The sequence below is a fragment of the Vipera ursinii genome (genome assembly GCF_947247035.1).
Source record: "Vipera ursinii genome assembly, chromosome: 13".
Taxonomy (NCBI): Eukaryota; Metazoa; Chordata; class Lepidosauria; order Squamata; family Viperidae; genus Vipera; species Vipera ursinii.
Window position 1 is genome coordinate 19,376,261 of NC_139526.1, and position 15,304 is coordinate 19,391,564.

General features: G+C 56.8%; 3 protein-coding genes across 18 annotated transcripts in view; 2 read left to right on the top strand and 1 right to left on the bottom strand.

Moving 5' to 3' along the window:
- Nucleotides 1–31: 31 nt before the first annotated feature.
- On the top strand, nt 32–10,914 carry CIITA (class II major histocompatibility complex transactivator). 9 transcript variants are annotated; one of them, XM_083372593.1, is made up of 18 exons: nt 32–112; nt 1,804–1,899; nt 2,337–2,462; nt 2,895–2,954; nt 3,268–3,333; nt 3,586–3,627; nt 4,160–4,309; nt 4,426–4,545; nt 4,745–6,398; nt 7,005–7,178; nt 7,404–7,475; nt 7,750–7,830; nt 8,292–8,384; nt 8,659–8,742; nt 9,026–9,109; nt 9,516–9,599; nt 9,860–9,975; nt 10,354–10,914. In XM_083372593.1, exons 2-17 carry the CDS (start codon nt 1,881–1,883, stop codon nt 9,933–9,935), a joined length of 2,985 nt encoding a protein of 994 aa, XP_083228719.1. In that variant the 5' UTR covers nt 32–112; nt 1,804–1,880; the 3' UTR covers nt 9,936–9,975; nt 10,354–10,914. The 9 variants fall into 9 exon arrangements, 8 of the variants coding, with proteins under 8 accessions (XP_083228719.1, XP_083228715.1, XP_083228716.1 ...); XM_083372589.1 differs by lacking the exon at nt 32–112 and adding an exon at nt 361–457; XM_083372590.1 differs by lacking the exon at nt 32–112 and adding an exon at nt 361–457 and having other exon boundaries at nt 7,407–7,475.
- Nucleotides 10,915–11,315: 401 nt separating this feature from the next.
- DEXI (Dexi homolog) lies at nt 11,316–13,519 on the bottom strand (the record flags this gene model as incomplete). Its single annotated transcript, XM_083372461.1, has 2 exons — nt 11,316–12,444; nt 12,875–13,519. A coding segment is annotated over one exon (597 nt), but the record flags the coding sequence as incomplete, so codon positions are not given.
- A 254-nt stretch (nt 13,520–13,773) lies between these two features.
- The window catches only part of CLEC16A (C-type lectin domain containing 16A), a 34,733-nt gene continuing 33,202 nt past the window's right edge, over nt 13,774–15,304 (top strand). For 3 of the 8 annotated variants that reach the window (XM_083372405.1, XM_083372409.1, XM_083372410.1), the window contains exon 1: nt 13,778–14,040. In XM_083372405.1, the coding sequence (XP_083228531.1) occupies nt 13,967–14,040 (74 nt within the window). In that variant the 5' untranslated portion in view covers nt 13,778–13,966. Of the gene's footprint in view, nt 14,041–15,304 lie in introns of all 8 variants that reach the window. The other 5 variants (XM_083372411.1, XM_083372408.1, XM_083372412.1 and 2 more) reach the window with 5 other exon arrangements.

A 15,304-nucleotide genomic window follows, 5' to 3' on the forward strand; every position in this document is an offset into this window, starting at 1 on the left:
CGCACCACTTTCATTTCTGGCCCTCTGTGTCAGAAAGCAAGTGAGCAGTGCACGGGGAGGAGCAGGCTGTCCACGTGAGGAGCCTGAAGTAGTGTGTGTGGCCACCTGGACGGTAGGTATCCTAGGCATCCGGGCCCTGCAGGGTGGGTGGTCGAGCAGAGTAGAAAACCAGGCTATCAGCCGGCCGGGCACCTGTTTTCAGAGAAGGGCAGGCTCAGGGAAGGGAGTTGCCAACCTTGGAAGCTACCCGTAGATTAGTTTCGAAGCAGAATCAGAGGGGAATTCCTCCTCACGCCCATGTCGGGATTTTCCCACCATTTGTGGGCAGTCACCTGAAGCAAGACAAGAGGACCGGCAGCCTGGCCACTTTGTCTGGAGGCATCCGGGATGGCTCAGAATCCAGAGCTCGCCACCCCAGCCTTTTTGCAGAAAGGGCAGCTTGAATGTTTCCTGCAAGGTTGGTTTTTTAATCTCTCACAACCTGAGAATTTCATTTCTCTGCTTCTGGCTTCCTGATCCTCTGCTGGTCCACACGCCTCCTTTGCCACCCAGAGTGTGAGAAAGGGGCTGTGGCAAGACACCCCCCCTACCCCCTTATTGATCGATGCTGGCAAGCTTAGTTGCTGGTGTTGCTTGTGCAGGAAGAAAGTTAGTGACTCTGGAGAGGGAAACAGGCAAGCTGGCCCTGCCCTCAGATTCTCAGGGGGGAGAGCAGAAGGGGGCAGCCCCCTCCCCTGTGAAATGCAGAGTATTGCAGGGTGGGGTCTTGCAGCTCTGCCTCCGGGTGAGTCCCTGTTCTGTGTGTGCAGAAAAGAGGATGCAATGAGAAGGATTTTTTTTAAAGGAAGGCAATTGGGAAGATGCGATCCACTTTTCAGTTCAGGCATTGGGGTGGACCAAGCCTTGGCTGGTGCAGCTGACCAGGAGCCAAACCTTTTGACTGTGGCAAGCTTGGCCAGGCTCAGCCTGAGGGTTTGAAAGAAGCTCCAGGCTGCCCCCCCCCCCGTCCCTCCTCCTCCTGTGCCTTTCCAGAAGGGAAGGGGTTGACCTCCTGTTCTTCACCCCATCCTTGTGCCAGGTGCCAGAGACCACAACGATACAACTGCAATCACAAATCCATCAGTGCAACAGGGGGAACCTTTGAATTGCTGCAAGTGCACAGCTCCCTTTGTGTGTGGGGGGGGGGAAGCAGGTCTTCCAAGCAGTTGAGATGTTTTCTTGCCCTGTTTGAGCTAAGCTGGAGTCCCCCCTCCCCCCTGAATATTTATAGAAGGCAGAAGATCTGAGCCCCACTTTCTGTTCCCCTTTTGTGAAGGCAGCTGTGGAATCGCTCCTTTGAACCATTCAGGGTAAAAAAAGGAGTGTAGAAAAGGTGCTGGGGCTGCAGTTTGCAGGTCAGTCACATGTTTTTCACCTGTGGGTCCCTAAACGGCTGCTTTGATCCCAGCCAGATTGTAAACCGGGAAGCCAGCTACCTAATTGTGGTGTATTCAGTAAACCCCAATAAAGCAAAGTCTGGATCAGCCAGAGACCTATGTCCTGGTTCCCTTTTTGTGCAAAAGTCCCCAAAAATGTCATTTTCCTTCATAGCATCTTCTCTCCAGATCTTTATAAAGTGAATCCAGACATAAAAGTTAGGAAGAGAAAACAGGCATTTAATTAGTTCTCCCCAAAGCAGGCGATGGGATGTCCCCAGAGCAAACCCCCCACCTTAAAGCAGCCCAAGGCAAGAGACTGACAGTCTGTTATTTCACCTTTTTAAGAGCTTCACCCATGTTTTTCTTCCTGTTCTTTCTGTATCAGATGATGTGAGCCCTGAAGGGATCCCACCAGAGACCCACTGCCTGCAGGGCGAAGCCCACCCGGCATTGGTGGAAGAGATGGCTGAGGCATCTCCAGGTGCTTGACCCTGGCTTAAGCGGAGCCTCCTCCTTCCCTCCCCTTCCCCTTCCCCTTCCCCTTCCCCTTCCCCTTCCCGGTCTCTTGCTTCTTTCATGGAGCTGGGTCCCAGGCAGCTCTCCTCCACCTGGCTGAGTTGTGACTCGGAATTCCCAGGGGGTGTAGCCTTGGATGGGCAGATGGGAAAAGAGGAGAGCTGGAGTAGCCCACCTCCTGGTTTAACTCCCAGACTTGACATCTCCTGGTGGCCTCCCTTCCCAGCAGATTTGGCCAACCTCTCACACTCCCTCCATCATTCAGATGCTCGCTTTCCTGGGAGGGCAGCCTGTCTCTGCAGAGGGCAGGGTGCTCTAAAGGGGGAGGCCAGCCTCTGTGGGGCAGACCTCGAGAGACGGGCACCCTTTGGCTCACAAATGGTGTCTTCTCTCCCCCCCCAGATCAAGCTTCTGAGGTGACCGGTGAGGATCAAGACAACCTCGAGGTCTTTTACACGGTGGAGAGGGACGAGAGCGGAGAACTCGTTTGCCTCTGCTCTGATACGGGAGAGGCCTATGACAAAATCGGTGGGTCCCCTCTTGAGGGTCAGCGGCACGAGGGCACAGGCGGAGAAGCCCGTCCAAGCAGATGCGGTGCCCTCACCTGCGTCACAGCCCAGGACCCGGGAGGGCACAAAGGCCTTTGGGAGGAGCAGGTGCCCGTCCTTCACTCTGCTGGCCAGTCAGGGCAGCAACCCCACCAGACCCAGGAGCCCAACTGCCCAAAGGGGCCGCCTGGGATGCCCAGCTGAGGACATTGGGGTGCCGGCAGGGCAGGAGGGCACCGCAGACCAGCCTGGGGCATTGCCACCCCTCCATGGCAGCAAAGGGCCCCTCCCTTCCTGTAGCCAAATTTAAGGGGTTGGCACAATGCCCCCGCTTTGATGGGGGGGTTGCACTTTGGAAAGGATGTGTGGTGCCTGACGTTTCATGCCGTGTCTCCCCCACCCCCATCTTTAGCTGCCCTGGCTGAATATTTGCTGAAAGACCAGCAAGACCCCCCAGTGGACGAGCCTTTGGGTGAGCTCCCCTTCTTTGCTTCCAGGGGCCACGTTCAGCCCCCCCAGAGGGGTCTGGCCTTCCCCTGGTCAGGATGGGGCCTATTGGGGGGGCAGAAAAGTGGCTCTCGGGTCCACCTGAGCAAAGAGCCCATCTGGCCCCTCCTTCTCTCCTGTCCTTCATGAGAACTGGCTCCTTGGGCTTTGGTTAATCCTGGGATGTCTGAGCCTGGCATTGCAATCCCCCCGCCCTCCCTCTTGCATTGAAATCGTGCCCCCCTTGTCATCCCCCCCCCAAGCTAACACTCCTCTCTCGCTCTTCTCTTCCTCGCCAGACAGCCTCTTTCGGCAGGTGGGGGCTGCGGAAGGGCCCGGGGGCTGCGCAGAGGCCAAAGCCCAGGGTAGGTGAGAGAGCCGGAAGCAGGAGGGCTTCAGGGGGCACCTCAGGGGGGCCAGGCCCAGTCCAGCTCTCCGGAGGTTCCAGGGGCGAGGTTAAGAGGGAGGCGGGTTCCAGTTCAAGGGACGACAGATGACAGATCCTCCCCCCCCCCGGAGCCGGGTCAAGTGGGGCTGCCGAGACCCTTGTGAAGGGCCCGAGGAGTGAAGCCCACCTGCCCGAAGAAGGGCGTCAGCCTGGCCTTTCTCCCCCACAGGCCCCCCCTCGGACGCGCCCGAAGCCAAGCGCCAGAGGCTGGGTGAGTGGGCTGCTCCCTCAGGGCAGCTTCTCTTTCAGTACCCGGGATGTGCCCCAAGCCCCCCCCCCCTTGAAGGGCCCACCCAAAGCCCTGCTGCTGCTGGCATGGCTCCCACCCCGGCCTGTTCCCTTCCCTCGGGGTCTTCTCCCGCCCCCACCAGGGCTTTCCTGGATGCCCTCGCTCCTCCTCCTGCCTTCCGCCCTCAGGCGCTCCCCTCCCAGCCCTCTGGGGTCGCCAAACAGCCCTTCCCCAAGCCTGAGGCTGCAACTCCCATCATCCCCAGCCACTGGCTTGGATGTCCTGCGCACCTGAAGGCATCGGGGAGACGAAACACGAAAGGTCCAATGTTGGTCCTGCCGAGTGGAGGAGGGGGTCTCCAGGGACTTCCACCTTCGCTTCCCTGCTCCACCTTCCGGCTCTCGCTGGGCTGCTGGAGTCACGGCCTCTGCCTGGGGGAGGGAAGGAGGGAGGGGACGGAGCCCACCTTGCCTGGCTTTGGGGAAGGCCGGGTAACCTCCCTTTTCTTTGGCAGCTCGCCCACCGGCTCTGTGCATTGTGAGCGGGGACCCCCTCACCATCGGCCTGAACCCCAGCCAGGATGGCACCGACTCTCCACCTGACTTCCACCTGCAAATTTTGGTGGCCGCCATGGGCCCTGCCGGGGGATCTCCAGACGTCTTTGGTATACGAAAGCCCCTCCCGAGATCCTGGCTCTGGACTCTGGCTGGGCCTCAGTTCCCCCTTGGTCTGCTGGAAGGCGGGAGGGCTTCGATCCAACCTCTCCTCTCCCTCTTCCAGGGTCCTCTGCGAATGGGGAGCTGTGGTGCATCCCAGGCCACAGGAGCAACATCCAGATGATCTTCGCCTTTGAAGATGCCCAGCAGCCCTCCTTGCACCCGGACGCCCCAACTTCCCCAGGTGACTTCCGCATTCGGCCTTCCCACCAGCTGACCCCAAGAGAGCTGGATCTCAGGACCCCCACGGCAGCTGGCAAGGCCCAAAGCTGAGGGAGAAAGCTGTGGCCAGGAGTAGCAGCGCTTGTAGAGGCCAGAGTAGATACACTATCTTCCCTGTCCACTCGATGGGTCTTGATCACCTCCCTGTCCTCCTTTCCTAGACTTGGTCAGGGCTTTCTGCAAACGCCTGAAAGACCATTTTTGCAGAGAATGCCACCCGGCACCTGGGCACCCCCTGGGACATCTTTATCTCGAGAGGGACTTGGTGCAGCATCACCTGGATGGCAGGAGCGGGAGGAGCGTGGATCTCAGGCGCTGCCACCTAGGACAGAAGTGGGAGGCCTCCGTGGAGAGAAGCAGGTTGTTCCAGATGACCAGGAGGAATGACCCGGGCAGCAGAGTTATCGTGGTCTTGGGGAAGGCGGGCACGGGGAAAAGTCTCCTGGTCCAGAAGATCTGCCTGGACTGGGCCAATGGCCAGCTGGCCCAGTTTGACTTTGTCTTCCGATTCGACTGCCGGAGGCTGAGCCTGCTCCAGGGGACCTACCGTGACTTCAAGTCGCTGCTCTCGGACTGGCCGCGGGGCTCCTGCGAGGGCCTCAACGAAGTCTGTGAGAGCCTGTTGCAGAACCCAGAGAGGGTCCTCCTCCTCTTTGATGGCGTGGGAGACCTGAGGGGTCCCGGGGGCTTCCCATCTGCTTCGGGGAGCCCGTCCTGCAGGGCAGCCCCTGGCCTCGGCACCATCCTGGCCTCCCTCTTCCAAAAGAAGCTGCTCAACGGCTGCACTTTGTTGTTGACGGGACGGCCCAAAGAACGGCTCCCCCAGTATTTCCCTCACGTGGACTCGGTGCTGGAGCTGGTGGGCTTCTCCGTGGAGCAGGCCTCTCTCTACCTTGCTCGCTCTTCGGAGGGCTCTTCCCACTGGGAGAAGAAGGTGAAGCTGATCAAGGCCTGTCCTTTCCTGTTCGGCCACTGTTGCAATCCTGGCCTCTGCAGGGTCATTTGTCAGGCTGTGTTTGAAGCGAGAGGTCGAGAGCTGCCCTCCACACTCACCGGCCTCTTCGTCACCTACCTTCTCCAGAAGTTGGCACGTTCCACGGCAAATGGCACGGCCTCGAGATACCAGGGCATCGCTGCCTTGGCTGAGGTCTCTTGGTCTCTTGGGCAGCGTTGCCAAAAGGCCCTCTCCAGCGAGCAGTTCCCTTCCGCGGGCGTGAAGGAGTTTGCTCTGAAAACTGGGCTCATGGTGGAAGAGGGGGATGTATGTGTGTTCCCTGACTTTGGGGTCCAGGATTTCCTGACGGCCCTGCATCTGACGCTTGCTAAAGAGATCAAGGGCAGAAAACTCACCAAATACGTTGGTTTGGGGGCCAGGTTCAGGAAATTTCTCTCTTCGTGGGGCCTGGTGCCCCGTTTCCTGTCTGGGTTACTCTTCTTAAAGGATGACCTCGGCAGTACTCTCCTTTCTGGCAAGGAAGGTGAGTTAGATACAGAGAAGATGATCGCCAAGAAGCAGAGAAGTCTCTCGCGATTCATCAGGAAACTTCCCATTAGGGATTTCAGTCCGGACAAATTGTTGGAGCTGCTCCACTGTGTCCATGAAACAGAAGATCGATACCTCTTGAACCACTTTTGCCTGGAGCTCAGCCCAGACCTCTCTTTCTCGGGCTTTTCCCTCACCCCGCCTGACGTCAGCGTCCTGTACTCTCTCTTGAGAAGGTCCTCCAAGAGGTTCTCCTTAGACCTGAGGGGGAGCGGCATTCACTTGGATGGACTGAGGAAGCTGGTTGACCTGAAGAATGTCACCAAATTCAGGTTGGTTGAAGTTTTTGCATCTGGGTGAGGGTTGGCCTTTGGGTCGCTAGGTTTGGAGACCAGATGTTAGGAATGAAGGGCCAAAGAGCAGTGGATCTAATGAGGGAGTCTAGATAGGGCCAGTCTTGGGGGGGGGGGCTGAAAGTACATCTTGAATGCTTCCAAAAACTTCCAGTGGAATTTACTCTTAAATTGAAGGCATCTTGGTTCACACACACACACACACACACACACCCGTGACTCTAGTGGGCACTTAATCATTACCTTTGGAACAAGGTATCTTCACCTGAAGGTGAAGGCAAGGCTGAAAGGGAACAGATCCAGGGTCTGGGAAGGTGAGGGAGGAGCTGTTGTCAGTATCTAGGAAGCAGCTTCAAGCCAAGATCAGACCTTGGTTCCTCTAGCGTTGCAGTGTGTCCCACAAGGCCAGAACCAAACCCAAGGTCTTCCCAAGGGAAAGGCAGAATCAGAACCAGAACCATCCTGAACCCAGGAGGAGCTGCTGATGCTACTGCCTGCCTGTGATGCAGCAGAAGAGCCGGACTCTCACAGCGTGAGAGAGGCAGCCGGAGGCTCCCCCAGTTTCCTCAGGGACTCTTTTTGCAGGGTGTCCCTCGGTGAAGCCGTGCAGCTCTGGAAGCACCTGTGGGACACCCAGGAGAGGGAAGCCCTGCAGGCAGCCATGGGGAAGTTCCTGGCGGTGCCCTTCAGGGCGAAGACGATGGCGGACGTGGACTCTCTTCTGGGCCTGGTGCAGCTGCAGAGAGAAATGGCGGAAGGGTAAGGCTCCCAGCTCAGCTGGGCTGGGTCGTGTGAGGAGAGAGCTCGGCACGTGGGTCCGCTAGGGCATCCCCAAAGGCTAGCTGGAGGGAAGGTTAGTGCGATGGGGAATCCCAGTCCCCCTCTAGGACTGTCTTTGGGGTCAGGGATTCAGGGGTGGGAGATGGGAGATGCAGTGCTCCTTAGCCCCACTGACCGTCTTTGCCCCCAACCCTTTCGGTTTAGCAGGGAAGACTCTGCCGGTTCCAGCAGCCGTCTTATTCCGGCCATTGCTGGGTTCCTGCAACTAGAATTCAGGTAAGTTCATCTATGGGTATTTAAAGAGCGGAACGCAGCAGCAGCAGCAGCAGCAGCAGGCAACTGTTAAAAGCAGAACCTCTTTGTGCTGAGGCAGTCTAGCTCAGAGCATCTATGGGTGTCCTCATGGGCTGCCAGTCAGGAGCCTCAGGGAGGTTGATGACTTCTAGGCCAAACAAAGGACAAGGGAAGGGCACGTTTGGCAGGGATGCAGGAGGGGCCTTGGGTCAGGAGTCCAGCACCCACTGTTCTCCCCCCCCCATTTGCCTTGCAGCCTCGGGCCCAGCTGCGGCTTGGAGGGTTTCCAAAAGTTGGCGGAATCTTTGGTTGCCTTTTCGGCTCTTCAGCACTTGGAGTAAGTGAGCCGAAGGGCCCCGCTTGGCAACTTCCATCTGGGGAGTGTCTTTGAGGGGGGGACGAGGGCAAGGGGAGGGCCTCTGTCCGATGCCAGGCGTAGGCACCAAGGTCTGAGACCACCAGGGCCGCAGGAAGGGGGAGCCACGGTGGCAGGTTGCCCTGCTGGGTCTCCAGGATGCGTTGACCTAGCAAGGAAGGCCTTCCTGGAAGGAAGCTGGAACGGGGGTTTCTGGGATGTTCCTAGTCCTGCTGGGGCCCCCCCACGCCACGATCTAGCCTCGTCAAGGGGGTCCTCAGAAGGAGCATGGGAAGAAAAGCAAAGTCCCGTGGGCGCCTTTTGCAGAGCCCCTCTTCTTTTCCCACAACCCCTCCTTTGCCCTCTTGATCCCTTGGCCTGCCCCCCCAAATGCCCCCAGATTAAGCAGAATTTGCAGCTGTTCTGGCCTGATTGTTCTCCAGCTTGGATTCCCCTGATAAAAACGAAATTGGAGATGAAGGGGTCAGATCCCTCAGCCGCGTCCTTCCTCGCTTGGCGTCTCTGGAAACCTTGAAGTAAGTTTATTGTTCTGCGCTTCCTGGTTGCAGCAAGCCCCCCCTCCTGGCCCGTCTCTCTGGGTGTGGGTGTGGGTGTGCGCGCACGCATGAACAAATGAAACATGCTGGAGCATGTAATGGTTACAAAGTGCCTAACCGCCAAAATTCTTGGGACAAATTATAAACAGAAGTAAAAAAACAACAGAAAACAGTAAAAGAGTAACGTTTATTTAGGAAGAGGCTGGCCTGTGTGGCGGACCCTCTCACAGCAGCCTCCATCCTTTGTTCCTAGCTTGTCCCGGAACAAGATCACTGACCTGGGCGCGGAGCTGTTGGCCGGAGCCCTCCCCTCCCTGCATTTGCTGAAGACCCTCAGGTGAGGCCTGTCCCCCTCTGGGTCAGCCAATGCCAGACAGGGATGGTGACCCCCGGCAGCCGGGACCCCCCCGCTGGAGCAGATCAGAAAGCTGGCCGGCCTCGCTCTCCACCTGCCAAAGGGAGATTGGGGAAGGGTCCTTCCACCTCCCTCTCTGGGGCTGGGCCTTCTTCCCGGCCTCCCAAATGGCCCTCAACAGATTTCCGGGGGGGGGGGGGACATGGTTCTTGTTAGCGGGGCCCGGATCGGCTTCTCAGCCTCTCTGCTGGTTTGGCTCCCGCAGCTTGTACGAAAACAACATTGGAGATGCTGGTGCGGAGCGCATGGCAGAGGCGCTGCCCCAGATGTGCGCGTTGCGGGTGCTGGAGTGAGTGTGCCACGGTGTGTGGCTGGGAGGGGGAGGAGGTTTCATTCCTGGGAGTCAAAGGAGCCTTTCATACAGGACTGGCACCCCTCAGTCTTGATGCAGGCACCCCTTAGCTATGTACAGCCACCCCGGCTGCTTGGACGTTGGATGGGGTGGGAAATTCAGGCAGAGAAGAAGAACTCTGCCCCAACAGCTGAGGGGCTCAGCCACATCCCTGCTCTGCCCCACCAGGCTCTTCGGGAAGCCCTCCCCCCAAATAGAGGGAGGGCTCATAGAACCAGACAGGTGCCCAAAGACCCACCCATGCTCAGCCCTTGGGCCCTCTGTTGTTTTGCCGACCTTTCTGTCAAAGGGGGTGCCTGTAATTCTGCCTGTGCCACCTTTGCCCTTGCCTCCCCCCCCCCAGCCTGCACTGCAACCAGATTTCTGCTGCCGGAGCCCGGTGTCTGACGGAACGCTTGAGGAGGTGCCCCCGCATTCAGAGCTTGGCGTAAGTTTGGGCTTCTTTGTGATCCTGGGATGCCCCAAGTCCCACTTTGAACTGCACCAGATTCAGTGGGTGCAGCTTTGGGAGAGGTTATGCGCAGGACAATCGGGGGTGTCTGTGAGGTCCCCAAATTCCTGGCCAGCTGCAGAGTGGGAAACACCCCCACACACAGTTGGCCTGCCCTCAGCTGGTGGCCCTTTTTTCTAGGGAGACCCACTTATTCCAGTCACGCTTAGTTTCTTGTTTTTAAAAAACCTTTCCAGCTTGTGGAACCCAACAATTCCTCACAGAGTTCTGGATCACCTGCAGCAGCTGGATTCTCGGATCAGAAGGTTTTAAAGGCAGCCACTGACCAGTTGCTTCAGATTCTGCTGTGGTGGTGGGTATCTTCAAAGGGCCCGTAGGAGCTTCCGTGGTTCTACATTCAGCCTATTAAATGCTCCTGACTGTGGAATTGATGCTCAATTACAAGTCTTCCCATTTCGAACTCTCAAAATGGGAGGTGATGCTCTGTTGGCTCCCTGTTGCTCACAAATCATGAAAGGCTATTTATCACCGTGGGCACTTTGAACCCGATACCCAAACCCTTTCATTTGTCCTGCGACAAAAATCTCTTTCAATTAATGACATCAATATACACTTTCCCCGATCAGCCAGGCTGAAGCTTCACTTCCCTGCCTCACTTTGAATTCAGGGCTCCCGATAGCAATTACATGACTTTAAGAGAGGCCTCCCCCCTCCCCCTTCTCTCATGCAGGAGGACATTCTGCTGCTAAGTTAAAGCTGGGTGATCCATAAAAGCTGCTTCTTTTTCTCCATCAACATGATTACTGGATCCCCTTTCTGAAAGAACCCTCTCCAGGGCAGTTGGACTTTGGGTCCCAAATTTTGTGATGTGGGTGAAGGCAAGGGTAATGTTTGTGTCTGCACATAGGTAGATGTGTCAAAAATATATTTGACTTAGCGGAAGTATAACCACGGAGAAGAAGCAACTGACTTTTCTAAAGAAAAAAGAATGCTGGTGCTTTCTGAATAAACTCAGGTCCCTTTGAGAGCTGGTATCTTTCCGGAGTATTTCTGCATGAAGTCAAGGTCAGCCCCTCGCAGCTTGCTAAAAACTTTGGAGAAATAATGTAATCCTGTCCCCACAAGGGTCATTGTAAGCTTTAGCAACTGTGGAACGTGCGTATGTGTTGGTTGTATCTGAGCCTAGAAGCTTTTTTCTAATGATTGGACCACACAAGCCTCTTGTGAGTTAACTCTAATGTACAGTTTTCATATCCCTGAGAAACTGTCAATAAATCTATTTCTAGAAGTGTCTCACGTGGGTTTATTTTTTAGAAAATGGAAATGTTGGTGGAGTCTTGGATTAAAAATCCAGGAGCTAAGCTAGCAGTTTTGAATTGATTTCCCAGAATGCATCCTTCCCTTTAGGAATGGACTGGCAGAAACCAAGGATGGCAGCTTTGACAAGGATTCCATAAAGGAGGTTAGACAAAGCAAAAGTGGGGAAGTTATGGGCGGTTAAGGAACTTTGTGAGACAGCAAAGAAGAGGATCTGCCTTGAGCTTTGCCCTTCTGCTAGGGCCACTGGAACCTTGACCCCCACTTTTAAGATGCAAAGGCCCCAAGAAAGCCGTCCAGCTGCAGCCTCTGCCATGAAATCACCACAGCAGCCACCCTGGTGCCCCAGCAATAATACGCAAAGCGAACTGTAGCTCATCTACATACATCTGTATTTGTGAGAGATCCGGTTATCAAGATATTGCTTTTTTTACATTTTCTGCTTTACATAACAATGCATTTGAACATTTTCCAAAATAACTTGCCATAACAGTGACAAGGCTCTTCTTTCCTTCCCCCAAGTTATAAAAATACTTACAAAAGCAATTCTTCTCCGTAACAGTGTGACAGAAACATCCCTGCAATTCTTTTTTCTTAAATTATTACTCTTTAAAAAGCAGTGGGTTTTGGAAAGGTTCAGGGGATCCAAAAAAATAAAAAAATAAAATTTAAGAAGGGCAACCTGATCATTCACAGCAAATTAAGATTGCCGGTTGGAGACTTCCAACATTTCCACCCTTTGAAAGAGCAGAAACTGGAGCCTTCGTGGCTAATAACACTTAAGGACCTGTGCAAATTGATTGCTTTTTCATATTTCCACACCTGTCTCTCCCTGCAGCTGGAAACCTAGCATGTCAGATAACAAGCTTCATTAATGCCAAATAACCGTTTCATGTGTTGGAGAACATTTAAGAGTGGTGAAGGTCTTTTTTAAAAGCTCTCACAGATATGGATAGTACTGATAATTGAGAGCTATATTCTACTGCCCTACAGGGAAAATGTGATTGGGGAATCTTCTGCACAGTAATGCAAGGCCAAGTTTCAACTGCCTAGCAGTTGTGTGTTTAGGATCATGCGCTGTTGTAAGCAACCTCGGGCTCTCAGAGTTTACTCCCCCGGCCCCCTTAAAACCTGATGACCCCATCGCAGCCACTGCTTGCCTTGTCTAAGAATCCAGGTTAGCTCCAGACATACCTTTACCTCTTCAAAAACAGGAGAACCAATTCTTGTTCCTTGAAGTTTGCAAAGGAGGAGAAAATCTCTTTGTTCAGTGTAAGAAACTAGAATCTCCCTGGGTTTTAGGTAGCCAAATCCATCACCAGATCTTCTGGGTAAACCCTGAATTCACTGTGTTTAGTGAATTCCTGCAGAATCTCAGGATCATGGCAAACCCGTCAAGAGTTGCAATAATGGGCAGGTCCCATCCTCAGTCCAGCTTCCCCGGCCTCCGAATCCATGAGATCCTTTCTCGAATCTTTTTCCTTTCTTTCCTCCTGCAGCAAGCCTGTAGAAATGTGAATTAAAGTCAAGGGTTAAAGGTGAGCCTGCAGGAAAGATGGACAGAATGCCTACGGTAGGTAGGCGCTGCAGAGGGAGGAACTGCCCCACGGGGCAGAAAGGCCAGCAGCCCAGTTAGTTCCCGGGAGATCTAGGAGCATTTTCTTGGGGGGGGGATGTTCTCCTCTGGGAATCCCACGTGCACCTTCTTAGCTTAACACACCCAGAGAGGCGAGGGGGCCCTTCTGGAGAATTTCACTCGCCCTTTGCTGCCCATCTTCTCTGGCCTTCCCTGCCTGGAACAGCCTCCCGGTGTCCTGGGCTGGCTCGGAAGGATGGGAGCTGTAGTCCTCACCCGTTGAAGGGCAGCGCCTTGCTCGAGGGCAGCCAAGGCTCTGCCGCCACCCTTCCGGGCTCCCCCTCCTTCGCAGCCGTACCTCCGACGGCTTCCTCCCCCGGGCCAGCAGCCCCTCCGACGGCCGGCCCTAGTCCCAGGAGGCGTCCAGCGGCTCGCCCTCGCCGTCCGGCCGGTAGAGGCCGAGCGCCGGGTCGGAGAGGAGCCCGAGGTCCACCAGCGCCTGCTCCATGTCGTCGGGCAGGAAGACGATGCCCACGTTGAGCGCCAGGTACTCCAGCAGGAAGGCGTAGTAGAGGATCAGCAGGTTGACCAGGAAGAGGCCGGCGGAGAACATCGGGGGCGGCGGGGCGCCCGAGGAGCGCGGGGCGGGGCGGGGCGGGGGGGGTCTGGGCGCCCGCGGTCCGGCGCAAGCGGAGCAGCCCCGCAGGGAGGCCGCCGGCACGAGGGGCCCGCCCCGCCGCAGCGCCCACCCCCGCCCTGCCTCCGGGCGCCGCGGGGCAGCCGGCCCTGGCCGGGGGGGGCCGTCCGGCGCCCGGGCTCTGCTGCCAGCGGGGGCTGGGCCGGGGGCGACGCGCCTTGCGGGAGGGCTGCGGCGGGGGCGCCTCCTCTGCGCGGACCCCCTACGCCCCGCCGGCCGCCCCGCCCATGCCGAGCCCGGGAAGCCGCGAGGCTGCGTTCGCACGGCGGCGCCGGCGGGAAGGACGCGCCCGGCCGGAGCGAGGGATCAGCCCCAGCGCCCCCGGGGACGGAGCGCCCTGCCGGCCCCCCCCCCGAGCCCGCGCAGTCCGCACGCAGCGCCCGCCGCCCGGCAGCCAGGGGGTTAAGCGTGACGCCGCGCCTCCTTAGCATGCGCCCCGCCCCCTTGGGTCACAAACGCTGCCCCGGCTTCCGGGATGCCTGCGCGCGGGGGCCGCCGGGACGGCGAGTTTGCGGCCGGTCCGCCCGGCGTCGGGCGTCGGGGCAGGCGCGGGCGCGTAGGACTGCGCTTCCCGGCGTGCCCCGCGCCTGCGCGGCGAGCGAGGGGAGGGCGGCGGGGGCGTCGGGCCGATTCGAGAGGCTGAGGGGAGGATGGCGGCGGTGCCCGCCGAGGACGAGGCGACCGAAGAGGAGCAGGGGCGGCAGCAGCGGCGGCGGCGGCGGCGGCGGCCGTAGGGGCGAAGGCCCGCGCACGATGTTCGGGCGGTCGCGCAGCTGGGGCGGCGGCGGGAAGGCCTCGCGCAACATCCACTCGCTCGAGCACCTCAAGTGAGTCCCGGCCGCGGAGAGGCCTCTGCTCGGGGGGGGGGAGCCCCTTCCAGGCCCGCGGGACTCCCGCGCCCGGGGGCGGCTGGACGGGGGGCGAGCGGGGCCGCCCTCGGCCTGCCCGGCTGCTCCCCGGGCGCCCCTTCCGGGTCGGGCGGGCCGGGCCTGCCGGAGAGGCCGCTTCAGGGTGGGTGGACTGCGACTCCCGGCGCTCCCTGGGCGGCCGTGCAGGCGGGGGGGGGATCCTGGGAAGGAAAAGCCGCGGAGGAACCGGGCGGGCCCCGTCTGAAGGCAGGAGGGCCTGTGGGGGGGGCTGTTGCGCGGCCTTGTTCCCCCCCCGGAGCGGGAAAGGTTTGGCGGGGGTGCCGGAGACGGTGGGGGGCAAGACGCCGCTGACGCTGCAAGCCTCCCAGGGAGGCCCGTGGAGTCTTTCCCTGTGTTTGTTTATCCAGCGTGTGGCTGGTCACACGCAGAATTAAAAGCACTTCGTATTTACAAGTTAGAACAGTTAAAACAATTTTTTTAAAGGTAACAGAGTCGTCGTGACCAGCAGTTTTAACTGCTGTGCATTTATGTACTAAAGGTGTCCAGATGGGTGGTCAGCGCTATTTTTATTCGTTTAGTTTATTTAAATTATTTCACTTTTTACCACAAAGGCTGCCAAAATGATTTTCTGGTAGTGAATCTGATAATTTTGTGAGTAAGAATTACTTCCTGTCAGCTTTATTGGATTATTCTTTCAGAAAACGAAGAAAGTGTTTTCTGGTTCCCCTTTCCCCACGGGCATAATCTGTCAGGCCTCTCATATTCTGTACCCATAAAAGGTCAGAAATTCTGCTAGGATATTTAATCGGCTCCCTTGACCGTCTTGGAGATTATTTTCATAGATTTCAAAATTCTGCAAAACCATACGTGGACAGTTTGTGTAAAACAAATGTATATAGTTCAAGCTAGTTACGCCTACTTTTTATTTGCTTCACCCTTGGATACTTGCTGCCTTTCTAGGGTTTCCCTTTAGCTGGAAGTCCATTCCGATGGAGCCCTCGATTGCTGTTTCTGCAGGGAAAATGCCTGAAAAAAGAAAGAAGGATAGGGGATGCTTTTGGTGCCAGATAATTTGATTTCAGGGTGCCTTATGCTAAACCGAAGAACATTTAACAAATCTAAAGGAGAGACAAAAAGTAAGAAGAATATTTGAATTGTTTCGGCAGTGTTCCAAAGAGCCACAGATTATCCCAGGCTTAACTTTCAACATACATAATCCCAT